The 25,843-nt window shown below is 46.3% G+C and overlaps 1 protein-coding gene across 1 annotated transcript in view; it reads right to left on the bottom strand.

Moving 5' to 3' along the window:
- nt5c2a (5'-nucleotidase, cytosolic IIa) overlaps positions 1-25,843 on the bottom strand; it is a 143,564-nt gene that overhangs the window by 18,326 nt on the left and 99,395 nt on the right. The window contains exons 5-12 of the mRNA XM_078222973.1: positions 18,099-18,216; positions 15,558-15,653; positions 13,938-14,029; positions 13,057-13,114; positions 3,422-3,515; positions 2,627-2,680; positions 1,812-1,895; positions 516-557 (exon numbers count right to left, since the gene is read on the bottom strand). Of these exons, the coding sequence (XP_078079099.1) occupies positions 516-557; positions 1,812-1,895; positions 2,627-2,680; positions 3,422-3,515; positions 13,057-13,114; positions 13,938-14,029; positions 15,558-15,653; positions 18,099-18,216 (638 nt within the window). The remainder of the gene's footprint in view (positions 1-515; positions 558-1,811; positions 1,896-2,626; positions 2,681-3,421; positions 3,516-13,056; positions 13,115-13,937; positions 14,030-15,557; positions 15,654-18,098; positions 18,217-25,843) is intronic.

Below are 25,843 nucleotides of genomic sequence, written 5' to 3'. Positions count from 1 at the left end.
TGATGTCACATGATAGATTTCCTTTCCCAAGGACAGGAGTGAACCAGATGGGTTTTTACAACAATTGACAATGGTCTCATGGTCATCATTAGCTTTTAATTCCTGCTGTTTTTATTGAACACAAATTTCACCATCTGGCATGGTGGGATTCAAACCCGGGTCCCCAGGGTCTCTGGATTACTAGTCCAGTGTCAATAGCACCACCTCTGATTAAATCATACCTCCTAACCCCATGTACCCTCTTCTCCAATTTAATATTATTTCTGATCTTATTTTCTTCAGCTTTCTGTAAGTTGGAGCTGTCCTTTGTAAATGCAACATGCATCTATTTTGTGCTGTTGCTGACACACTGATCCCAGCAGGAGGCTGCAGCACAAACAGCTTTACTCGTTCCCCATTTGCTCTCTCAGTATCAGTCAATGAGCGAATAATCAGAAATTCCTAGAACAATACTTGCTGCTGTTGACACATTACCACTCCCAGTTCAATGCTACAATTCCACAAACATCACCTACCTTGGGGCCATGAGCAAAGTCAAACATATACGTCATGATTTTCTGTAAAATAAAAGAACCATTGTGATGGGGAGAATGCTGAATATTAACACATCATAAAGAGGAACATTCACACACTCAGCTATCACTGAATTCACACAGCTAACGTGTACAGGCACATTTACACACTCAGCTATCACTGAATTCACACAGCTAACGTGTACAGGCACATTTACACACTCAGCCATCACTGAACATACGCTAATAGTCAGAGGAGAGAGAAACTGGTTCCATTCTCTTCCAAAGGTAAGTGGATGAATGGCCCAGGCTGCTGCACCTGCAGAGACTGGTTATCAAATAACTGCTCATTTGCTGTTAAAACAATAAGGATCATTCTATTAAAGATTAAAAACGAATAATCTCTGCTCCCTATTGGAGACTGAAGAATGTCAACCATGTTGGGCGGCACAGTGGTTAACACTGCTGCCTCAAAGCGCCAAGGACCTGAGTTCAATTCCCGGTTTGGGTCACTGTCTGTGTGGAGTTTGCACGTTCTCCCCGTGTCTATGTGGGTTTCCTCCGGGTGCTTCCACAGTCCAATGGCGTGCTTGTTAGATGCATTGGCCATGCTAAATTGCCCCTTAGTGTCCATCTCACTATTTGATCAGTGCAGATATTTGGATGATACTGAATGAATAAACCTGGGATGTGATCTTACTGCCTGTTCACGCCTCACTCCTGCTGCAACGAAAATGGAAAATTTGGCGAACAGCCAAATCTCCATTCATTTCAGCGGGATGGGAAAGTCCCACTGGCAGGAATGATGGGAAAATTCCTGTCCTGGTCTTTACATTCGCCTCGCTCCAGCTCTGATGGCTATTACAGACTAAAAGGCTCTGATTGGTCAGACCGATTCTGAAATCCATTCAGTGGATTTCTTAACGTTGACACAAAACCAAACCTGGATCAAAGACTGAACCGGACTGAGCCGTTCAGGAGGCAGCCCAAATCACAACTGGGAGAAGGGCAAAGACTAAGCTTTTCATTTTAAGCAATGTTTCACATGATAAGCAAAAAACCAAAGGAATCATTGCGATATTTTGCAGGGTGTTGGCGGATTGGCCACTCTCACATACTGCTTCATTCTGATATCTGGTGGTCCTCACTGATTTGTAATTAAGCAGTTTGCAAACAGTTTCACTTCTATCCCCAGGCAGAGGGAGTGGGGATGAATGGGAAGGATTCCAGACACAGGGCTACATCGCATGGACGGTTCACTGCCCACAGGCTACGTCTAATCCCAGAGGAGATACTCACATTGGTGTAGGTGTAATCACTGTTTGTCACCAGAAACACTTTGCCAACTTCATTCATTCGGCTCAGCAGCAATGCGAGCTTTGGCTAAAAGAGAAACCAAGCTCAGTGTCAAACTATACCTGGCCCTGTACCACATCTGGCAACATGGCCACACCCCCTACACCAAAGCAGCATCAAGTTCCCAGTGTATACCTGAGATCCCACAGGAACAAGTCTTGCCCCAAGTTTCCTATAATACCACTTAGCTTCAATACTCACCTCTGGAGCAATTCCCAGATACCCCCCAACACCCTGCCCCTCACCCCCACCCAGATACCCCCCAGCACCCTGCCCCTCACCCCCACCCAGATGCCCCACAGCACCCTGCCCCTCACCCCCACCCAGATGCCCCACAGCACCCTGCCCCTCACCCCCACCCAGATGCCCCACAGCACCCTGTCCCTCACCCCTACCCAAATATCCCCCAGCACCCCCTGACCAGCACCCAGCCCCTCACTCCCACCCAGATACCCCCCAGCACCCCCTGACCAGCACCCAGCCCCTCACTCCCACCCAGATACCCCCCAGCACCCCCTGACCAGCACCCAGCCCCTCACTCCCACCCAGATACCCCACAGCACCCGCTGACCAGCACCCAGCCCCTCACTCCCACCCAGATACCCCCCAGCACCCCCTGACCAGCACCCAGCCCCTCACTCCCACCCAGATACCCCATAGCACCCGCTGACCAGCGTCTGGCCCCTCACTCCCTCCAGCAGCCCACAGATGCACATTCAGAGAGCTTTGGGACACCTATAGCGAACTAACTAACTCACCTCCTTCACAACATAAGTCGCCAAGTTTTCCAAAGTCTTCTCTTTCAAGGATCCCTAAATAAAATGACAGAGTGTTTATAGTGGAGCATTCTTACCCCACAATCTACAGGTGAGACACTCATTCTCGTTTGTGCAGCATCATTGAAACACCCTGATTGACTGGATGGGATTTTAAAAACTGTTCACTGTTACATTGTTCAGCAGAGTACGGTGTAAGGAATGTGGTTATATAACAGAGGGCACAGGTTTAAGGTGAGAGGGGAGAGATACAAAAGGGTTCAGAGGGGCAATTGTTTCACACAGTGGGTGGTGAGTGTCTGGAACAAGCTGCCAGAGGCAGTTGTAGAGGCGGGTACAATTTTGTCTTTTAAAAAGCGTTTAGACAGTTACATGGGTACGATGGGTATAGAGGCCAAACGTGGGCAATTGGGACTAGCTTGATGGTAAAAGCTGGGCGGCATGGACAAGTTGGGCCAAAGGGCTTGTTTCCATGCTGTGAACCTGATTCTAAATGACTTGAGGCAAGATCTATCACAGCTCCCAACAATTATTAAATGCTGCAATTCTTCTTTGTATCACTTGATGGCAGCATTTTCTTGTATCCACATGTACGAGTCCAATACAGGCAACACGCATGTGTACGCAAGTCTCACTTTCAAGGTCTCGGGATTTAAAACAATGTCATTTATACTTAGCTCATTGGTTGGAATTCATAGCTTCTGGGTCAAAAGTTGATTTGTGAACCAGTAGAAATGGGATAAATCCAGAAGTCTGTTTTAACACCAGGATAATTACCTTGTAGTGAACCCAATCGACAGCTTCCCGCACATCCTGGAACATACTCTTGTAGGACATGAAGAGATCACCATCTTTAAATCCTGTCTCACAGCTATGTGAAAGAACATCAGATCAGGCAAGTTCTCCTCCAACCCCAGCACAAGAACTGTCAATGGCAACCAAAGGAGAGAGCGCAACAAGACATCACCTGAACCAACAGGCTAAGCCTTGCACAACCTGCATTATCATGGACTCCATTGAGGGGGAGAGAGAGGGTAAAGAAAGCGGACAATCACAGGTTATGGAGATGAAGCTCAGAAACATTTCTGAGCCCAATCGAACAAAGCTCCTGAATGTCAGTCCAGCCTAGAATTCACACTCATGTCCCAGCAATCACTCTACACTCCCAGCAGACCACACACCATCTTCCAATCCTCTGTCTGCATCGCTTCACTTGAGGGCAGGTTTGGAACCGTGGAAAAATTTAAAGTCTCTACTTTTAAAATACATCAACAGAGTTGAGAGAAAAGTGACAAGGGTAAGTCTGGGATTTAAGGCTCAAATCACAAGGAGAATTTCCTTGGAATGGACTTTTTCTTTTCCATTGGAGGCAAGATTGAGACACATACAAGATCGACACAGACACTATACAAGTACAGGTTCACTATCCAATAGGTGATAAGATTCAAAATGATTGTCCATCTTCAGACAAGTTTTTAGCTTTTTTGTCCAGTTTACATTTCCAATTACTGGATTGGGGTCACCAGGACGTGACTTGAAAATTTACAGAAGATACAAAAATTGTCAACTATGATGAGGATTGTATTGAACTTTAAAAGGACAGGGACGTGTTGGTGGATTGGGCACACAAGTGACGGATAAAAGTCAATGCAGAGAAGTGCGAGGTGATGGAGAGACAGTATAAAATAAAGGGAGAAACTCTAAAGGAGATGCAAGAACAGAGGGAGCTTGGTGTATACATGCAGAAGTCACTGAATATGGCAGGGCATGTTGAGGGAGCAGTAAATAAAGCATTTAGTATCTTAGGTTTTATTAACATTGAGTACAAGAGTAAGGAGGTCATGTTGAACTTGTATAAGACACTAGTTAGACCTCATCCAGAGACTGTGTCTCGTTCTGGGAGCCACACTTGAGGAAGGATGTGAAGGAATTGGAGATTCACAAGAATGATACCAGGGATAAGGAACAGTAGCTATGAGGCAGGGATTGTTTCCTTGGAGAAAAGGTAGCTGAGGAGATTTGATAGAAATATTCAAGATCCTGAAGGGTGTGGACAGGGTAAATAGTGAGAATCTGTCCCCACTCGAGAGAGAATCAAGAACTAGGAGAACAGATTCAAAATAATTGCGGTGCTGTGAGGAAAAATATTTTCACCCAGAAGATGTTTGGAGTCTGGAATAAACTTTTAACTTTAACAAACTTCCTGAGAGGGTTATGGATTCGACCAAGGTATGGAATGCATCCCAGGGTATTGAAAGAAATGTCAGAGGTAATAGTGGATGCGTTAGTGATTATTTATCAAAACTCGTTGCATTCTGGGGTAGTGCCGGTTGATTGGAAAACGGCTAATGTTACGCCGCTGTTTAAAAAAGGAAGGAGACAAAAGGCGGGTAACTATAGGCCGGTCAGCTTAACGTCTGTAGTAGGGAAAATGCTGGAATCCATTATTAAAGAGGAGATAGCAGGGCATCTGGATAGAAATGGTTCGATCAATCAGACGCAGCATGGATTCATGAGGGGAAAGTCGTGCTTAACGAACATGTTGGATTTTTATGAAGATGTGACTAGGGCGGTTGATGGAGGAGAACCGGTGGATGCGGTGTTTTTGGATTTCCAAAAGGCGTTTGATAAGGTGCCCCATAAAAGGCTGCTGAAGAAGATTAGGGCACACGGAGTTGGGGGTAGTGTGTTAAAGTGGATTGGGGACTGGCTATCCGACAGGAAGCAAAGAGTCGGAATAAATGGGTGTTTTTCCGGTTGGAGGAAGGTAACTAGTGGCGTGCCGCAGGGATCGGTACTCGGGCCGCAACTGTTTACCATTTATATAGATGATCTGGAGGAGGGGACGGAGTGTAGGGTAACGAAGTTTGCAGACGACACAAAGATAAGTGGAAAAGTGAATCGTGTGGAGGACGGAGAAGATCTGCAGAGAGATTTGGACAGGCTGAGTGAGTGGGCGAGGATATGGCAAATGGAGTATAACGTTGAGAAATGCGAGGTTATACACTTTGGAGGAAATAATAACAAATGGGATTACTATCTCAATGGAAACAAATTAAAACATGCTACCGTGCAAAGGGACCTGGGGGTCCTTGTGCATGAGACGCAAAAGCCCAGTCTGCAGGTACAACAGGTGATCAAGAAGGCAAATGGGATGTTGGCCTATATTGCGAGGGGGATAGAATATAAAAGCAGGGATGTCTTGATGCACCTGTACAGGGCATTGGTGAGGCCGCAGCTGGAATACTGTGTGCAGTATTGGTCCCCTTATATGAGGAAGGATATACTGGCATTGGAGGGAGTGCAGAGAAGGTTCACCAGGTTGATACCGGAGATGAGGGGTTTGGATTATGAGGAGAGGCTGAGGAGATTGGGTTTGTACTCGTTGGAGTTTAGAAGGATGAGGGGGGATCTCATGGAGACTTATAAGATAATGCGGGGGCTGGATAGGGTGGAGGCGGAGAGATTCTTTCCACTTAGTAAGGAAGTTAAAACTAGAGGACACAGCCTCAAAATAAAGGGGGGTCGGTTTAAGACAGAGTTGAGGAGGAACTTCTTCTCCCAGAGGGTGGTGAATCTCTGGAATTCTCTGCCCACTGAGGTGGTGGAGGCTACCTCGCTGAATATGTTTAAAGCGCGGATGGATGGATTCCTGATCGGTAAGGGAATTAAGGGTTATGGGGATCAGGCGGGTAAGTGGTACTGATCCACGTCAGATCAGCCATGATCTTATTGAATGGCGGGGCAGGCTCGAGGGGCTAGATGGCCTGCTCCTGCTCCTATTTCTTATGTTCTTATGTTCTTATTCATAGAACATAGAACAGTACAGCACAGAACAGGCCCTTCGGCCCACGATGTTGTGCCGAGCTTTATCTGAAACCAAGATCAAGCTATCCCACTCCCTATCATCCTGGTGTGCTCCATGTGCCTATCCAATAACCGCTTAAATGTTCCTAAAGTGTCTGACTCCACTATCACTGCAGGCAGTCCATTTCACACCCCAACCACTCTCTGCGTAAAGAACCTACCTCTGATATCCTTCCTGTATCTCCCACCATGAACCCTACAGTTATACCCCCTTGTAATAGCTCCATCCACCCGAGGAAATAGTCTTTGAACGTTCACTCTATCTATCCCCTTCATCATTTTATAAACCTCTATTAAGTCTCCCCTCAGCCTACTCCGCTCCAGAGAGAACAGCCCTAGCTCCCTCAACCTTTCCTCATAAGACCTACCCTCCAAACCAGGCAGCATCCTGGTAAATCTCCTCTGCACTCTTTCCAGCGCTTCCACATCCTTCTTATAGTGAGGTGACCAGAACTGCACACAATATTCCAAATGTGGTCTCACCAAGGTCCTGTACAGTTGCAGCATAACCCCACGGCTCTTAAACTCCAACCCCGTTAATAAAAGCTAACACACTATAGGCCTTCTACACAGCTCTATCCACTTGAGTGGCAACCTTTAGAGATCTGTGGATATGGACCCCAAGATCTCTCTGTTCCTCCACAGTCTTCAGAACCCTACCTTTGACCCTGTAATCCACATTTAAATTAGTCCTACCAAAATGAATCACCTCACATTTATCAGGGTTAAACTCCATTTGATCTTTGGGTCCTCGCTGTCCACGGGGATGGTGCCAGAGGACTGGAGAATGGCGAATGTTGTTTCTCTGTTTAAGAAAGGGAATAGAAATGACCCTGGTAATTATAGACCGGTTAGTCTTACTTCGGTGGTTGGTAAATTGATGGAAAAGGTCCTTAGAGATGGGATTTACGACCATTTAGAAAGATGCGGATTAATCCGGGATAGTCAGCACGGATTCGTGAAGGGCAAGTCGTGCCTCACAAATTTGATTGAATTTTTTGAGGAGGTAACTAAGTGTGTTGATGAAGGTAGGGCAGTTGATGTCATATACATGGATTTTAGTAAGGCGTTTGATAAGGTCCCCCATGGTCGGCTTATGATGAAAGTGAGGAGGTGTGGGATAGAGGGAAAGTTGGCCGATTGGATAGGTAACTGGCTGTCTGATCGAAGACAGAGGGTGGTGGTGGATGGAAAATTTTCAGATTGGAGGCAGGTTGCTAGCGGAGTGCCGCAGGGATCAGTGCTTGGTCCTCTGCTCTTTGTGATTTTATTAATGACTTAGAGGAGGGGGCTGAAGGGTGGATCAATAAATTTGCTGATGACACCAAGATTGATCTTTGGGTCCTCGCTTTGGGTCCTCCATTTTTCAGCCCAGCTTTGCATCCTATCTATGTCTCTTTGCAGCCTACAACAACCCTCCACCTCATCCACTACTCCACCAATCTTGGTGTCATCAGCAAATTTATTGATCCACCCTTCAGCCCCCTCCTCTAAGTCATTAATAAAAATCACAAAGAGCAGAAGACCAAGCACTGATCCCTGCGGCACTCCGCTAGCAACCTGCCTCCAATCTGAAAATTTTCCATCCACCACCACCCTCTGTCTTCGATCAGACAGCCAGTTACCTATCCAATCGGCCAACTTTCCCTCTATCCCACACCTCCTCACTTTCATCATAAGCCGACCATGGGGGACCTTATCAAACGCCTTACTAAAATCCATGTATATGACATCAACTGCCCTACCTTCATCAACACACTTAGTTACCTCCTCAAAAAATTCAATCAAATTTGTGAGGCACGACTTGCCCTTCACGAATCCGTGCTGACTATCCCGGATTAATCCGCATCTTTCTAAATGGTCGTAAATCCCATCTCTAAGGACCTTTTCCATCAATTTACCAACCACCGAAGTAAGACTAACCGGTCTATAATTACCAGGGTCATTTCTATTCCCTTTCTTAAACAGAGAAACAACATTCGCCATTCTCCAGTCCTCTGGCACCATCCCCGTGGACAGCGAGGACCCAAAGATCAAAGCCAAAGGCTCTGCAATCTCATCCCTTGCCTCCCAAAGAATCCTAGGATACATTTCATCAGGCCCAGGGGACTTATCGACCTTCAGTTTATTCAAAACTGCCAGGACATCCTCCCTCCGAACATCTATTTCCTCCAGCCTATTAGCCTGTAACATCTTTTCTTCCTCAAAAACATGGCCCCTCTCCTTGGTGAACACTGAAGAAAAGTATTCATTCATCACCTCGCCTATCTCTACTGACTCCATACACAACTTTCCACTACTGTCCTTGACTGGCCCTAACCTCACCCTGGTCATTCTTTTATTCCTCACATAAGAGTAAAAAGCCTTGGGGTTTTCCTTGATCCGACCCGCCAAGGACTTCTCGTGTCCCCTCCTAGCTCTCCGAAGCCCCTTTTTCAGCTCATTCCTTGCTAACTTGTAACCCTCAATCGAGCCATCTGAACCTTGTTTCTTCATCCCTCCATAAGCTTCCCTCTTCCTTTTCACAAGACATTCCACCTCTTTCGTGAACCATGGTTCCCTCACTCGGCCATTTCCTCCCTGCCTGACAGGGACATACCTATCAAGGACACCCAGTATTTGTTCCTTGAAAAAGTTCCACTTTTCATTAGTTCCTTTCTCTGACAGTTTCTGTTCCCAACTTATGCCCCCTAATTCTTGCCTAATCACATCATAATTACCTCTCCCCCAATTGTAAACCTTGCCCTGCCGTACGGCCCTATCCCTCTCCATTGCAATAACAAAAGACACCGAATTGTGGTCACTATCTCCAAAGTGCTCTCCCACAACCAAATCTAACACTTGGCCCGGTTCATTTCCCAGTACCAAATCCAATGTGGCCTCACCTCTTGTCGGCCTATCCACATATTGTGTCAGGAAACCCTCCTGCACACACTGCACAAAAACTGCCCCATCCGAACTATTTGACCTACAAAGGTTCCAATCAATATTTGGAAAGTTAAAGTCCCCCATGACAACTACCCTGTGACCCCCACACATATCCATAATCTGCTTAGCAATTTCTTCCTCCACATCTCTATTACTATTTGGGGGCCTATAGTAAACTCCTAACAACGTGACCGCTCCTTTCCTATTTCTAACCTCAGCCCATATTACCTGTGTGCAGATCCCTCTCGAAGTGCCTTTCCGCAGCCGTTAAACTATCCTTGATTAACAATGCCACTCCTCCACCTCTTTTACCAGCTTCCCTACACTTACTGAAAAATCTATACCCCGGAACGTCCAACAACCATTCCTGTCCTTGTTCTACCCACGTCTCCGTAATGGCCACAACATCGTAGTCCCAAGTACCAATCCACGCCCCAAGTTCATCTACCTTGTTCCGGATGCTCCTTGCATTGAAGTAGACACACTTCAACCCACCTTCCTGTCTACCGGTACCCACCCTTGACCCTGATACCTTCCCCAATACCTCACCACCCTCACTGACTTCTGGACTACAACTCCTTTTCCCACTCCTCTGACAAATTAGTTTAAACCCCCCTGAAGAGCCGTAACAAATTTCCCTCCTAGGATATTGGTGCCCCTCTGGTTCAGGTGCACCCCGTCCTGTTTGTACAGGTCCCACCTTCCCCAGAATGTGTTCCAATTATCCACGTATCTGAAACCCTCCCTCCTACACCATCCCTGCAACCACATGTTTAACTGCACTCTCTCCCTGTTCCTCAACTCGCTATCACGTGGCACCGGCAACGTACCAGAGATGACCACATGTTTTATCTTGGCTCTCAGCTTCCAGCCCAGCTCCAGAAATTCCTGCTTTAAATCCCCGTCCCTTCTCTTACCTATGTCATTGGTACCAATGTGTACCACGACTTGTGACTGTTTCCCCTCCTCCTTCAGAATCCGGAAAACACGGTCTGAGACGTCACGGACCTTGGCATCCGGTAGGCAACATACCATCCGTGAGTCTCTTTTGCTGCCACAGAACCTCCTATCTATCCCTCTAACTAATGAGTCCCCAATAACTATTGCCCTCCCGCTCTGCCCCTTACCCTCCCGAGCCACAGAGACGGACACAGTGCTGGAGATCCTCTCACTGCGGCTCACCACTGGTATGTCATCCCCCTCAACCGTATCCAAAGCGGAATACTTGTTGCTAAGGGGAATGACCACCGGGGATCCCTGCACGGACTGCTTCCTCCCAGCCCCTCTCACCGTCACCCATCTGTTTTCATTCCTCGGAGTAACTGTATTCCTAAAGCTTCTGTCTATGGCCACCTCTGCGCCCCTAATGATCCTAAGTTCATCCAACTCCAGCTCCAGTTCCCTAACACGGTTTTGGAGGAGCTGCAGATGGGTGCACTTCCCACAGATGTAATCAGCAGGGACACTGTCGTCGTCCCTCACCTCAAACATTCAAAGAGGAATTGGATTGCTATCTGAAAAGAGAGGATATGCATGGTTATCGGGATAAGGCAAGGGTGTGGGACCGGGTACAATGCTCTTCCAGAGAGTCAGTACAGACTCAGTGGGCTGAATGGCCTACTTCTGCACTGTGAACATTTGGAAAAGTGCTTAGGTAAAGGATTAGGCACAATAAAAATCAACCACTGTCACTCCCTTAAAAAACAAATCTAGTTGAGAATGAGGGAGTAACAGGGATAGGCTCTGATTAGGAGCAGGAAGTATTCTACAGGATCCCATGTTCCCATCGGTCCCCCAGCAGAGATATTTGAATCATTGTTAGTCGGTAGCAAATGTTGTGCCTTTGTTTAAAAAGGGCTGCAGGGAAAAGCCTGGCAACTACAGACCAGTGAGCCTCACATCTGTGGTGGGTAAGTTATTGGAAGGTATTTTGAGAGACAGGCATTTAGAGATGCAAGAACTGATTAGGGACAGTCAGCATGGCTTTGTGAGTGGAAAATCATGTCTCACAAATTTGATCGAGTTTTTTGAAGGGGTTTGCGAGAAGGTAGATGAGGGCAGTGCAGTTGATGTTGTCTACATGGACTTTAGCAAAGCCTTTGACAAGGTACCGCGTGGTAGATTGTTGCATAAGGTTAAATCTCACAGGATCCAGGGTGAGGTAACTAAATGGATCCAAAATTGGCTTGATTACAGAAGCCAGAGGATGGTTGTAGAGAGTTGTTTTTCAAACTGGAAGCCTGTGACCAGCGGTGTGCCTCAGGGATCAGTGCTGGGCCCACTGTTATTTGTCATTTATATTCATGATTTGGATGAGAATATAGGAGGCATGGTTAATAAGTTTGCAGATGACACTAAGATTGGTGGCACAGTGGACAGTGAAGAAAGTTATCTCCAATTGCAACGGGATTTTGATCAATTGGGCCAGTGGGCTGACGAATGGCAGATGGAGTTTAATTTAGATAAATGCGAGGTGATGCATTTTGATAGATTGAACCAGGGCAGGACTTACTCAGTTAATGGTAGGGCGTTGGGGAGAGTTACAGAACAAAGAGATCTAGGGGTACATGTTCATAGCTACATGAAAGTGGAGTCACAGGTGGACAGAGTGGTTTCATCGGTCAGAACATTGAATACAGGAGTTGGGACGTCTTGTTGAAGTTGCACAAGACATTGGTAAGGCCACACTTGGAATACTGTGTGCAGTTCTGATCACCCTATTATATAAAGGATGTTATTAAACTAGAAGGAGTGCAGAAAAGATTTACTAGGATGCTACCGGGACTTGATGGTTTGAGTTATAAGGAGAGGCTGGATAGACTGGGACTTTTTTCTCTGGAGTGTAGAAGGCTGTGGGGTGATCTTTTAGAGGTCTATAAAATAACGAGGGGCACGGATCAGCTAGATAGTCAAGATCTTTTCCCAAAGGTAGGGGAGTCTAAAACTAGAGGGCATAGGTTTAAGATGAGGGGGGAGAAATACAAGAGAGTTCTGAGGGACAATTCTTTCACACAGAGGGTGGTGAGTGTCTGGAACAAGCTGCCAGAGGTAGTAGTAGAGGCGGGTACAATTTTATCTTTTAAAAACCGTTTAGACGGTTACATAGGTAAGATGGGTATAGAGGGATATGGACCAAATGTGGGCAATTGGGACTAGTTTAGGGGTTTAAAAAAAAAGGGCAACATGGACAAGTTGGGCCAAAGGGCCTGTTTCCATGCTGGAAACTTCTATGACTATGACTCCTGAACTGCTCAGGATGGGCCAGCAAGCTAGGGACAAACCGTAAGGCTGGATTAATGTTCTGCTGCTTTGTCACATACCTGTGGGGATCAGGGTGTGGATATCGACTGAGGAGGGAGATTAAATGGGTGAGCAGATGATAAGGTGGAAAGTACATGCTTTGCAATACAGACTGGTTTGTCACCGAGTTCCCAATGTAATTACGCCAAGGAGTTATTTGATATTCACACATATAAATCATCTTGCAGCATGTAAACTTCAGCACTGAGAAAATGAGAGGCTCCAGCAAACCCACAGGGGAAGCCCCGATGCTCACAGATCGATGCAGTCCTGCATCCAGTAGGCGTGAGCTTGTCCCCAAGCACACCAATGCTTACCTTGTGTATCGGGGACAATTCGTAAAAAAATCAACCAGACAAGCAAACAGATAGGTTTCTGCAGAGGGAAAGATAACAGGAACCCCAATGAGAACCAAACTCGCACTCAGACAGCCTTAGCACCTAAAACAACAGTAACAACCAACACCAAGGAACACAAGAGGGGAAATACGGGAAGGTACTGAGTGAGTGTGACTAGATAACAACATAGGGGAAGGGTTTCACAACTTTCGCCATCATGGAATGGAACACCAAGAAAACAGCTCGGATCAGCGGCTTGTCAAAGCACTGTGCCAAAGAAGACAAGACATGGTGTACTGTCCACTGCAATGTCACCCCCATGGCACCTTCTAACTTCACAACAGCTGGTCAGAAGGTCACTAATTGAAGCTTCCCAGTTCCGCTACAGTGTGCTGAAAGGGACAAAATAAAACCTAAGGTTTCTATCTAAAAATATCTTTACAAAGGCCTAAGCACAAGGCTGTGTGTCTTGCTGCCTCGCCCAGCGGCTATGTCACTTTCTAGTATTTCCCCTCACAAGACATGGACCGAGTGTCAGACCAACAGGATCTTGGTTCCTTCCCCAGGATAAGAGCGAGGATCCCACTAGATTTTAAATCAAGGTCACTGGTTTATAGCAACCCCAATGAGATAAATTGTACTTTTTGTGGGATTGCAGGATTTTTGTACATTTGGGGATTGCATTCCACAATTCCAATCACTATTGCATAAAAATGCAAAGAAATAACCTTAGTAACTTTCATATTCTCCCCTCCCAGGGGACAGATTTCATTTCACTCCAAGTGGTGACAGTTATATTTCTCCCTCTGGTTCCCGAACCACCTCCAGCCTCTCCTGTCAGTCAGAGTCAAGAAGCTTACCCGGCAAATTGAAGAGTGTGTTGAGGATGTAAAAGCGTTCGGTGTCATCTCTCTGAATAAACTTGTTTGGATATTGCTCTCTTATTTCTGGGCTGCACAAAACACATGAACGTCACATAATACAGCTATCTGTTAGCACCAAGTGACAGCACCCCATCAGCACAGGAAAAACATCTTTATCTATAAACAGCTCAGCACCACAGCAGGCTCATCCAGTAAGGGCTGTGCAAGTAAATAAATAAATCACCCATCGTCCACAAAGGACCACTGGCAACTCTCTCCATTAGAGAGAGAATTGGTTACATATAGCTTAAGGGGCATTACTCAGTGAACTGGTACAAGATGGGGAAGTAGGAACAGACAGGGAAACAAGCATCAACTCCAACCATCAGTTTCTGCCATTCACCCACAATGTTCATCCTTATGCTGCATTACCAGTCTAGGGGTCAGAACTGTTGACTTAAGAAATTCCTACAATGATATACAACTGTGAAATAGCATTGGCACTTCAATTTATTTTAGTGTATATGGATTAGGGTGGTGGTGCGTTATACTGGCAGACCGTTGAGGTAATGCATTATTCTTCTTCATCAATACTCTCACCTGATCAGTTCATGTACGGCCTTCATATGATCATAAGAAATAGGAGTAGGAATAACTTACGCTGACACTCAGGAATCTCATAACTGATTCGACACAGCCCTAACAACACTTTCCTGTCTGCCCCTCATAACCCTCAACTCCCTTGTCAATCAATGTCTAACTGAGTCTTGAATGTATTCAATGAGCCAGCATCCACTGCTGGCTGGAGAAGAGCATTCCACAGACTAACAACTATCTGAGAAAAGAAATTCCCTCTCATATCGACTTCAATGCAGAGACCTGCCCTCCAGTTCTAGATTTCCCCTACAAGGAGAAACATTCTCTACTCCCCCTCAGAATCATGTGTGTTTTAATAAGATCACCTCCAATTCTTTTAAACTTCAATGAGTGGAGGTCCATGATCATCCAGGACAAAACAGCCCACTTAATGTGTCCCATCCACTTCCTCCAACACCAACACACAGCAGCAGTTGTGTGCACCATCTAAAAGATGCACTCCAGCACTCACCAAGACTTCTTTAACAGCATCTTCCAAAGCCATGAATTCGACCATCTAGAAGGGCAGCTCATGCATGGGATCAGCACCTGCAAGTTCCCCTCCAAGCTACTCACAATCCTGACTTGGAAATATACCGTCATTCCTTCACTGTTGCTGGGTCAAAATCCTGCAATTCCCTTCCTAACAGCACTGAGGGACTGCAGTGGTTCAAGAAGGCAGCTTCTTGGGGGCATTTCTGGTCTTTAGGATTGAACTGTCAATCAAGAACCTCAATATACACAGGAAATGTTGGAGAAAGCAATCCTATAAATGAAGTAAGCAGGCCCTCAGAATACATAACCATGCACAATACAGAGCGCTGTTCCAAGTAAAATCAGTTAACTTGAGGTTATTCAAAATCTGATTTCAATATTAACATAAAAACACAATTACATCATTTAATGATAACCTCAAGATGTGTTGGATCAGTCAAACCCACACAGGAGCACAGAGGAAATCAGCAGAGATTCAGTACCTACCCCTTCATGAAGTTGAATCCATGGGCACAGACCAGGATGTTCCCATATGCATCAACCTTCAGCAAGTTCCCATATAATGTGTCAAATATCAGACCCCTGCACAATTAAGAAGATAAAAAAGTACTTTCAATACACATGGGAATCAGTCAAAGAAACACTGTCTTTACAAACTAACACAACCACAGCACGGTGGCACAGTGGTTTGCACAGCTGCCTCACAGTATCAGGGACTCGGGTTCAATTCCAGCCTCGGTTCACTGTCTGTGTGGAGTTTGCACATTCTCCCCATGTCTGTGTGGGTTTTCTCTGGGCGCTCCGGTTTCCTCCCGCAGTCCAATGTGTGGGTTAGGTGGATTAGCCAAGGGAAACGCATGGGATTTGGGTGGGGGGGGGGGGGGGGGCCTTAGTGGGATGCTCTATCGGTGGCTTGGTGCAGACTCGATGGGCCAAATGGCCTCTTTCTGCAATGTATGGATTCTGTGGTACAACCAATCACCCAAGGAAAAATGAGTCCTTATCCTGTCTTGTTACTTATTCAACACCCTGTTTAAGTTTAGATACAGTGAACAGTGTCAACAATTGCACCAGTTTCCCATAACTTAGAGGTGGTTTCATTCCTAAATCAGGTGCCTACCCCTTTAAGAGCACCAGCTTGTTCTCCCATTAAATATTAACCTTATCCAAATGAAGGGTATGCAGTTGGTTTAGCAAGAGAGTTCAGATCTAACCGTGTTCAACTGGAAAACTGAATTAAATCTGGTAAAGTCTGGTTTCATTCTTACCTAATTACAGACAGGGTTTGACTTGCAATGGCTTCTCTCCATTTACTCTGCTGTCCCTTCTGAATCTATTCTTGGCACCCTCTAATTTCCCATCAACATTCTGAACCTTGGCAGTTTACACACACATTATAACTTAGGTCAGAAACTCCAAAATGTTTTATGAAGTCCACCTGGATCATAAATTTTACATTTTGAATTTGGCTACGGTGAGCATGAGATGTTTCACTTCAGGTATGATTCAAGTGACCCACCAGGGAGCTTTCATCAAACAAAGTTTAATTAAGAATACAGTTAACATGTATAGAAAGAAAATATTAAACAATAACTTTTACCGATTACAAACAAGAATAAAAACAGCCATGACGTTGTATAATTGTTAATGAATATAGGAAATGTTCCAATCTAACTTCCCTATATATAACCCTTGCACAGGTTTAGCACAGAAAATACGAATGCTCACGTGATGCTGGAACTTAGTCCTTTGGTTGGAGAATTGAAACTCTGACTTCCCAGCCTTGTGACTCCCAGCAGCCTCTGGATATACACCCAGAGCAGCTTGAAGTCAGAACAGCTTCCCAAAACATCAGGAGAGAGAAGCTCTAGCTACTAACTAACAACCCACCAACAGATTTTCCACTCCAGGAAGGCCAGGAAGCCTTGCTTCCAGCTCACCAGCAGTATTCCCAATACCAGGGGGAGAGAGAGAGAAACACTGCTTTTCAGTCTGATGTCCACTCCCTTCTAAACTAAAACTGCAGCCAGCAGCCAAATTGAAAGTGAAACCTTGAATTCACTATGAAGAAAAAAAACTGTCCAAAACACACGACCTGCCCACCAGTCTTCCCCCTAACAACACTGGGTCATAAAACAAATCCTAGAAAGTACCTGAGGCCCAGAGTAAAAATAAACAAAGCCCTATTTAAACCATTGAAGCAGCAATAAAAGGACTTCACCAGACAGCCCGGCATCAATGATAAAAACCAAAGCTGTTGTAGCTGCAGAGAACATGATTTAAAAAAACACTTCTCAAAGGTACTCTAACATCTCACATACCCTGGTGATACCCTGTCCCATCTCAGCAGCATCTCTATTGACTCCTCCACTACTGTTAAATTGTCAGATTGCTTATCCAAAAATCAGTATTGGATGAGCAGAATCCGCCCCCCCCCCCCCACCCCCCCCACCCGCCCTGTTTAAATACTGGGAAAACTGAGCCATTGCTTTCAATCCCCATTGCAAACTCTGTTCCCCAGCTACCAACTCCATCCCTCTTTGTAGAAACAGTCTGAGATTAATTCAGACTTGTTCGCAACCTTGGTGTCACATTTGACCACATGATAAGCTGCTGACACCCTATCTGTGTTGCCAGAAGATTGCCTATTTCCACCTCTGTAGTATCACCCAACTTTGGCCCATTGAGTCTGCACCAAGCCACCGATAGAGCATCCCACTAAGGCAGTATCAGCAGATACTGAAACCCCCATTCATGCCTTCGATAAGATCCCAAAGTATCGATGAGAAACACTGTAAATTAAAGTGTTGATTTAGTTATCGGCAATAATTTCAGCCACTCCAGCACAATCTCCATCACACAAATACGGATGACACATTTTCTTTAACTGGTGAATACACTGAATTAACACACCAGAACACACAGGCTTTTTCTTCATTGAGATATGCTCTTGTTTACAAACCCGACAGAATAAGTGTCGTCGTCCCCGCCTCCCCCCCCCCCCCCCCCCCCCAAACACACTCCTACCTTGTCGGGAAAACAGGATCATAGACAAAGTTGCACAGCTCCTGAGGATATCCGATGGAGATCAAGCGTTCCACAGTCAGATCAAAGCCCAAAGCCTCATATTCAGGAGACTTGTACACTGTGCCAAAACAAAGAGAGTATATCCTAAAATATTGGATAACTTATATTTATACAGTGCCTTTAACGTAACAAAATGTCCCAAGGTGCTTCCCAGGAGCAGTCTAAAACAAAATGTGACACTGAGCAGCATTAGAAAATATTTAGTCAGGTGACCAAAAGCTTAGACAAAGAGATAGTTTTTAATGAATGTTTTTTCAGGAGGAAGGTGAGGAAGAGAGGTGTAGGGGGGAGGGTACAATCCAGCAATTTAAGGTGCAGCCACCAATGGTGAAGCAATTAGGATCGAGGATGCTGAGTGGCCAGTGTTAGGAGGAGGGCCAATGTCTCAGACGGTTATGGGGCTGGAGGAGGTTACAGAGATAGACAGCACCAAGATCCTGGAGAGGTTTGAAAATGAGGATGAGAATTTTAAAATCAAGGCATTGCTTGATTGGGGGGTCAATACAGGTCAGCTAACACAGACAGCAGAACTCTGCACACCCTCGAGTTTATGTAGGGAAGAATATAGGAGACCAGCCAAATAACCAAGTCTAGAAGTAACAAAGACATGAACGAAGGTTTAACAGCTGATCAACTGAGACAGGTGTTTTGAAAATAGGCAATTTTAGAAATGGTGAGAGCACAAGGTTAGAAACTTACTCATGATCAAATGTGTTAGCAAGGTTGAAAACAGACTGACAATCTCAAACTGTTGCCAGAGAAAGGATTGGAATCATTCGAGAGCTGATTTGGGAAGGACGGCATGGCTGAGATACTAAATGAGTACTTAGCATCTGTTTTTACTAAGGAAGAAGATGCTGCCAAAGTCTCATGAAAGAGGAAGTAGTTGAGACACTGGGTGGATTGAAAATTGAAGGAGGTATTTTGTACTCAAGTCTGACACATCACCAGGAGTCAATCCCAGGATACTGAGGGAAGGGAGCGTGGAAACAGGCGGCACAGTGGGTAGCACTGCTGCCTCACAGAACCAGGGATCTGGGTTCGATTCCCGGCTTGGGTCACTGCCTGTGCGGAATCTGCATGTTCTCCCCATGTCTGTGTGGGTTTCCTCCGGGTGCTCCGGTTTCCTTCCACAGTTCGAAAGATGTGCTGGTTAGGGTGCATTGACCATGCTAAATTCTCCCTCAGTGTACCCGAATAGGTGCTGGAGTGTGGCGCCGAGGGGATTTTCACAGTAACTTCATTGCAGTGTTAATGTAAGCTTACTTGTGACAGACAGACAGACAGACAGACCAGGAGGGGAGTCAGAGAATCACAAATGTTGCAACAATCTTTAAAAGACAGTGCAAGCATAACCCCAGCAAATACAGACCCATCCGTTTAACCTCATTAATGGGGGATTTTAGAAACAATAATTTGGGACAAAAATTAACAGTCAGCTGGACAAATGTGTATTAATTAAGGAAATTCAGCACAGATTTGTTAAGTGCAAATCGATTTTAACCAACTTGCTTGAGTTTCTTGATCCGGTAACAGAGTGTTGATATTGTGCACATGGGCTTGCAAAAAGTGTTTAATGAAGTGCGCACAGACGTGTCCGCAAAGTGAACGCACTGACAAAAAGAGGCAGTGCCAGCTTGGATACGGAATTGGCTGAGTGACAGGAAGGAGAGAGTGTGGCTGCTTTTCAGACAGTGAGAAGGGATACAGTGGGGCTTCTCAGGGTTTGGTATTAGGATCCTGTTTTCCTGATCTAGATTAATGATACAGACCTGGATGCTTAGCACAATTTCAAAATCTTCACCTGGTCCAAAACTTGAACTATTGAGAGCTGTGAGGAGAATGGTGATAAATCTCAAGAGGACACAGGGTGGTAGGTGGGCAGACAAGCGGCAGATGAAATTCAATACAGAGAAACTGTTCACATTAGCGGCAGGATCGGGAACTCGAGGATGCCGATTTATGATGAATGGCAAAAGAAACAACGGCGACCAGAGGAGGAACTTTGATTTAAAAAACACAGCAAATATTTAGGCCAGAATTCTCTGATCTTGTTCACACAACTGCCAGTGAGAACAGAGAATCTGGCACTCAGTCAAAACTCCATTCGCTGCAGCTGGATTCGAGAATCCCAGCCACAGGCAAAGGCAGAGAATTCCAGCCTTCGGATCTGGCAAGCACTGCCTGGGAGATTCTAATGAAGCAATCAAATGAGACTGCATAATTATAGGAATAAGTAATTTGGAGGGGGTGGGGAAAAGGTGGGGGCATGTGGTAGAGAACTGGCGTGTCCACAACTCCCCAAATAGCCTTCTTTCTGTACTGTAAACACTATGATTCAAAGACAAAAACAACTTAGAACTGAGGGACTGTGTACACACGGCACACGTCATCATCCGTGAGAGACTGTGTACACGGCACAGATTAGTATCGGAGAGGGACTGTGTACACACGGCACAGATTATTATCTGTGAGGGAATGTGTACACACGGCACAGATTATTATCTGAGAGGGAATGTGTACACACGGCACAGATTAGTATCTGTGAGGGAATGTGTACACACGGCACAGATTAGTATCTGTGAGGGAATGTGTACACACGGCACAGATTAGTATCTGTGAGGGAATGTGTACACACGGCACAGATTAGTATCTGTGAGGGAATGTGTACACACGGCACAGATTAGTATCTGTGAGGGAATGTGTACACACGGCACAGATTAGTATCTGTGAGGGAATGTGTACACATGGCACAGATTAGTATCTGTGAGGGAATGTGTACACGGCACAGATTAGTATCTGTGAGGGAATGTGTACACACGGCACAGATTAGTATCTGTGAGGGAATGTGTACACACGGCACAGATTATTATCTGTGGGGGACTGTGCACACACAGCACAGATTAGTATCTGTGGGGGACTGTGCACACACAGCACAGATTATTATCTGTGGGGGACTGCGTACACATGGCACATGTCATCATTCGCAAAGAACTGCATTTACACAGCACACCACAATTCGATCTCAGAAAATGGAGAGGCCAGAGGCTCGGCATAAATCAGACTGACAAAACTGACACAAATGAAGGACTGGTATTTGTACGGTGCTTTTTAAATCACCAGAGCATTCCAAACATTTCACTGCTAACAACATGCTTTTGTAGTTTAGACACTGTAAAATCGGAAACATGGAAGTGAATTTTGCACAGCACGATCTCAGAAACAGCAATGTGGTAGTAACCAGATAATGTGTATTTGCAATGTAGGTTGGGGAATGATATTGGCAACACAGCAGATAATCAGTAAGTTATTTGACCAAGCTACAGAGCAACCTGGCCTCATCTGGAGTGGAACTCACCTGACACCCACACTGCAGCAAGAAGCTGCAGAATTCCATTCTGGGATCGATGACGGCTCAAAGAGAGTTTATTTTGACTGAATGGAAGTTAACAGCCAAAATCCAAAGCCAATGTTTCTGTACCCCAGTGCATGTTGGGAATAACAGTCACACTGGTCAAGCCAGAAGGAGAAACAAACTTTGAGGTCCCAGCAAAAACCCATCTCACGCTACCGTTTGCTTTTAGGCTGGGAACAAGAGGCTGAGGTTGCTTTAGAGCCTGTCCCAAGAGTCAGAATGTGGGTTTAATTACTTAACCAGGCCCAGTTTCCACAAATTCACAGCAGCGTCCAAATCAATCTGGCGGCACAGTGGCAAGTGCTGCTGCCTCACTGAGCCAGGGTCTCAGGTTCAATTCTGACCTCCAGTCACTGTCTGTGTGGAGTCTACACGTCCTCCCAGTGTCTGCGCGAGTTTCCTTAGGATGCTCCGGTTTCTTCCCACACTCCACAAAGATGTGCGGATCAGGTTGATTGGCTATGCTAAATTGCCCCATAGTGTCAGGGAGATTAGCAGGATAAATACGTGGAGTTAAGGGGATGGGGTCTGGGTAGGATTGTGGTTGGTGCAGGCTTGATGGGCCGAATGGCCTCCTTCTGCACTGTTGGGATTCTATGTTCCCTCAGAAATGCCTCATTGCATATTGACTCCTTATAGCCTATAAACAGCCCCAGGTACAGGGAGCCGAGGGAACCCTGGCCAGGTGTGCTGTGAACCCCGGCATGTAGAGCATTTCCAAAAAGGTTCCTTTATCTTTTGGTTTAAACTGATCAAGCGACACACAATCAACTCCTGGGAGCTGTACCACATCTCAGCAACATCAATGGAAGTCACAAACTCAATGCAGGGCATCACCCTCTGTTTTATGGGGGCAATACCATAAGACCATAAGACATAGGAGCAGAAGTAAGGCCATTCGGCCCATCGAGTCCACTCCACCATTCAATCATGGTTGATTTCAACTCCATTTACCCGCTCTCTCCCCATAGCCCTTAATTCCTCGAGAAATCAAGAATTTATCAATTTCTGTCTTGAAGACGCTCAACGTCTCGGCCTCCACAGCCCTCTGTGGCAATGAATTCCACAGACCCACCACTCTCTGGCTGAAGAAATTTCTCCTCATCTCTGTTCTAAAGTGACTCCCTTTTATTCTAAGGCTGTGCCCCCACGTCCTAGTCTCCCCTGTTAATGGAAACAACTTCCCTACGTCCATCCTATCTAAGCCGTTCATTATCTTGTAAGTTTCTATCAGATCTCCCCTCAACCTCCTAAACTCCAATGAATATAATCCCACGATCCTCAGACGTTCATCGTATGTCAGGCCTACCATTCCTGGGATCATCCGTGTGAATCTCCGCTGGACCCACTCCAGTGCCAGTATGTCCTTCCTGAGGTGTGGGGCCCAAAATTGCTCACAGTACTCCAAATGGGGCCTAACCAGTGCTTTATAAAGCCTCAGAAGTACATCCCTGCTTTTGTATTCCAAGCCTCTTGAGATAAATGACAACATTACATTTGCTTTCTTAATTACGGACTCAACCTGCAAGTTTACCTTTAGAGAATCCTGGACTAGGACTCCCAAGTCCCTTTGCACTTTAGCATTATGAATTTTGTCACCGTTTAGAAAATAGTCCATGCCTCTATTCTTTTTTCCAAAGTGTACGACCTCACACTTGCCCACGTTGAATTTCATCAGCCACTTCTTGGACCACTCTCCTAAACTGTCTAAATCTTTCTGCAGCCTCCCCACCTCCTCAATACTACCTGCCCCTCCACCTATCTTTGTATCATCGGCAAACTTGGCCAGAATGCCCCCAGTCCCGTCATCTAGATCGTTAATATATAAAGAGAACAGCTGTGGCCCCAACACTGAACCCTGCGGGACACCACTTGTCACCGGTTGCCATTCTGAGAAAGAACCTTTTATCCCAACTCTCTGCCTTCTGTCTGACAGCCAATCGTCAATCCATGTTAGTACCTTGCCTCGAATACCATGGGCCCTTATTTTACTCTTGGAATGAAAAGTTAACTCCCAGATTCATTCACCCACTACAAACTATCTTAAACCCCTCCCCTTTCTCTGTCCTCACCTCCAATAACAAACAGCAAATCTCATGGATTTGTCTCTAATTTTAAGACAATCTGATCAACTGCCTCTGTACATCTCTTTCTACCCCTACACACACACACACTTAACTTTCTCCCACCTGTCTTCCCTCATGACCTCACTTATCCATGAAACACAAGCCCTTGACCCTATCCCTACCATCTGCTGGATATTTAGCTTCTCCTCCCAGCTCCCATGTTGGCTGATATTGCTGCAAGTTCACTTTCTTCAGGTTCTGTCTCTCCCTCCTTCAAATCTGTCAACTTCCCCCTAAAAAAAGAACCCCTTGTTCTCACTATCCTTGCAAACTACTGCCCTATCTCAAACCTCCCTTCCGTCTCCAAAGTTCTTGAATGTTTACACCTCTCAATCTTTCCCGGAACTCCATGCTTGAACCCTCCAATCAGGTTTTGGTACCAATATTGAAATAGCTCTCAAAGCCAATGTTAAAATTTTAATCCCAGTTTTCAAATCCCTCCATGGTTACGATGTTCCCAATCTCTCACCTCCGGAATCTGAAACCCTCCAAGATCTCAGCTCTCCTCCACATTTGGACTCCATTGCATTCCAGATTTTAATTACTTCACCAATAGCAGCCATTCTTTCAGTTCTCCAAAGCTCTGGAATTGCCTCCCTGAGCACTTTATGCTCTTCTTCTCTCCCTTACCATTCTCCTTAAAACATATCTGTTTAAGCAAGCTTCTTGCAGACTTGCCTGGACATCCCCTTATTTGGCCTGGTGTCAAATTTTGATAAAGCTCCATAAAGCACCTTGGGGCGATGTTACAGCTGTGGAAACAGGTGGCCCCAGTGATGCTGCAAAGGAGGTCAGGCCCTCATCTCAGGGTCAAATATGACACCAAGGTTGTGAACAGAATGGTTTAATCTCAGTCTTTGGCAATACAGGTGAAGTCATGAGCAAGGAAACAGTTTACAGAAATTTCAGTATTCCCAATGTTTAGTTGGAGAAACTTTCTGCTCACCCAACACTGGATATCAGGTAGGCAGTCTGATAATTTAGCAACAGTGGAGGAGGTGGTGAGGTAAAGGCGGCATAGTGGTTCACAGAGCACAGAGTTCAATTCCAGCCTTGGGTGACTGTGTGGAGTTTGCACGCACATTCTGCCCGTGTCTGCTTGGGTTTCCTCTGGGTGCTCCGGTTTCCTCCCACAGTCCTGGTTAAGTGGATTGGCTATGCTAAATTGCTCCTTGTGTCATGGGGATTAGCAGAGTAAATATGTGGGGTCATGGGGATGGGACCTGGGTGGGATTGTTGTCGGTGAAGGTTCGATGGGCCAAACGGGAATCGATGATTCTAAAACCAAGTTTCAGCAGCTTCTGGATGAAGTCACCAAGGAGCAAAGAACAAGAACAAAGAACAGTACAGCACAGGAACAGGCCCTTCGGCCCTCCAAGTCTGCACTGGTCACATTGTCCTATCTGGACCAACTGCCTGTATTCCTCTAGTCCCCGCCTGTTCATGTGTCTATCCAGATAAGTCTTAAATGTCACTAACGTATCTGCCTCAACCACCTCACTTGGCAGCACATTCCAGGCCTCCACCACCCTCTGAGTAAAAAACTCCCCCACACATCTCCACTGAACCTTTCCCCCGGCGGATGCCGGGGGAGGGGGGAGGGGGGGGCAGCAGCAGGCCAGGGGGGGGCGGCAGGCCAGGGGGGGGCGGCAGGCCAGGGGGGGCGGCAGGCCAGGGGGGGGCGGCAGGCCAGGGGGGGGGCGGCAGGCCAAGGGGGGGCGGCAGGCCAGGGGGGGGCGGCAGGCCAAGGGGGGGCGGCAGGCCAAGGGGGGGCGGCAGGCCAAGGGGGGGCGGCAGGCCAAGGGGGGGCGGCAGGCCAAGGGGGGGCGGCAGGCCGGGGGGGGGGGGGGGGGGCAGGCCGGGGTGGGGGGGCAGGCCGGGGTGGGGGATGCCGGGGGGGGGGGGGGTGTGCCGGCAGGCCGGGGGGGGTGGGGACGGCAGGCGGGGGGGGGGGCCTCTCCATCTGACTAGAGTGCAGAGATATTGGAAAAAGATGGTGTGACCAATCATAAAGGACAGGACAAGAAGAACGAGCAGGAAAAGTTTAGCATTGTCACGATAAGTGGCAAAGCAAAGTGTGCAGAGGATGCTGAAAGTCTGCAAAGGGATATAGATAGTCTAAGTGAGTGGGCGAGGGTCTGGCA

Source organism: Mustelus asterias, chromosome 11, assembly GCF_964213995.1.
Source record: "Mustelus asterias chromosome 11, sMusAst1.hap1.1, whole genome shotgun sequence".
Taxonomy (NCBI): Eukaryota; Metazoa; Chordata; class Chondrichthyes; order Carcharhiniformes; family Triakidae; genus Mustelus; species Mustelus asterias.
Note: the sequence above shows the minus strand (reverse complement) of the source record. Positions and strands in the feature narration are given on the sequence as shown.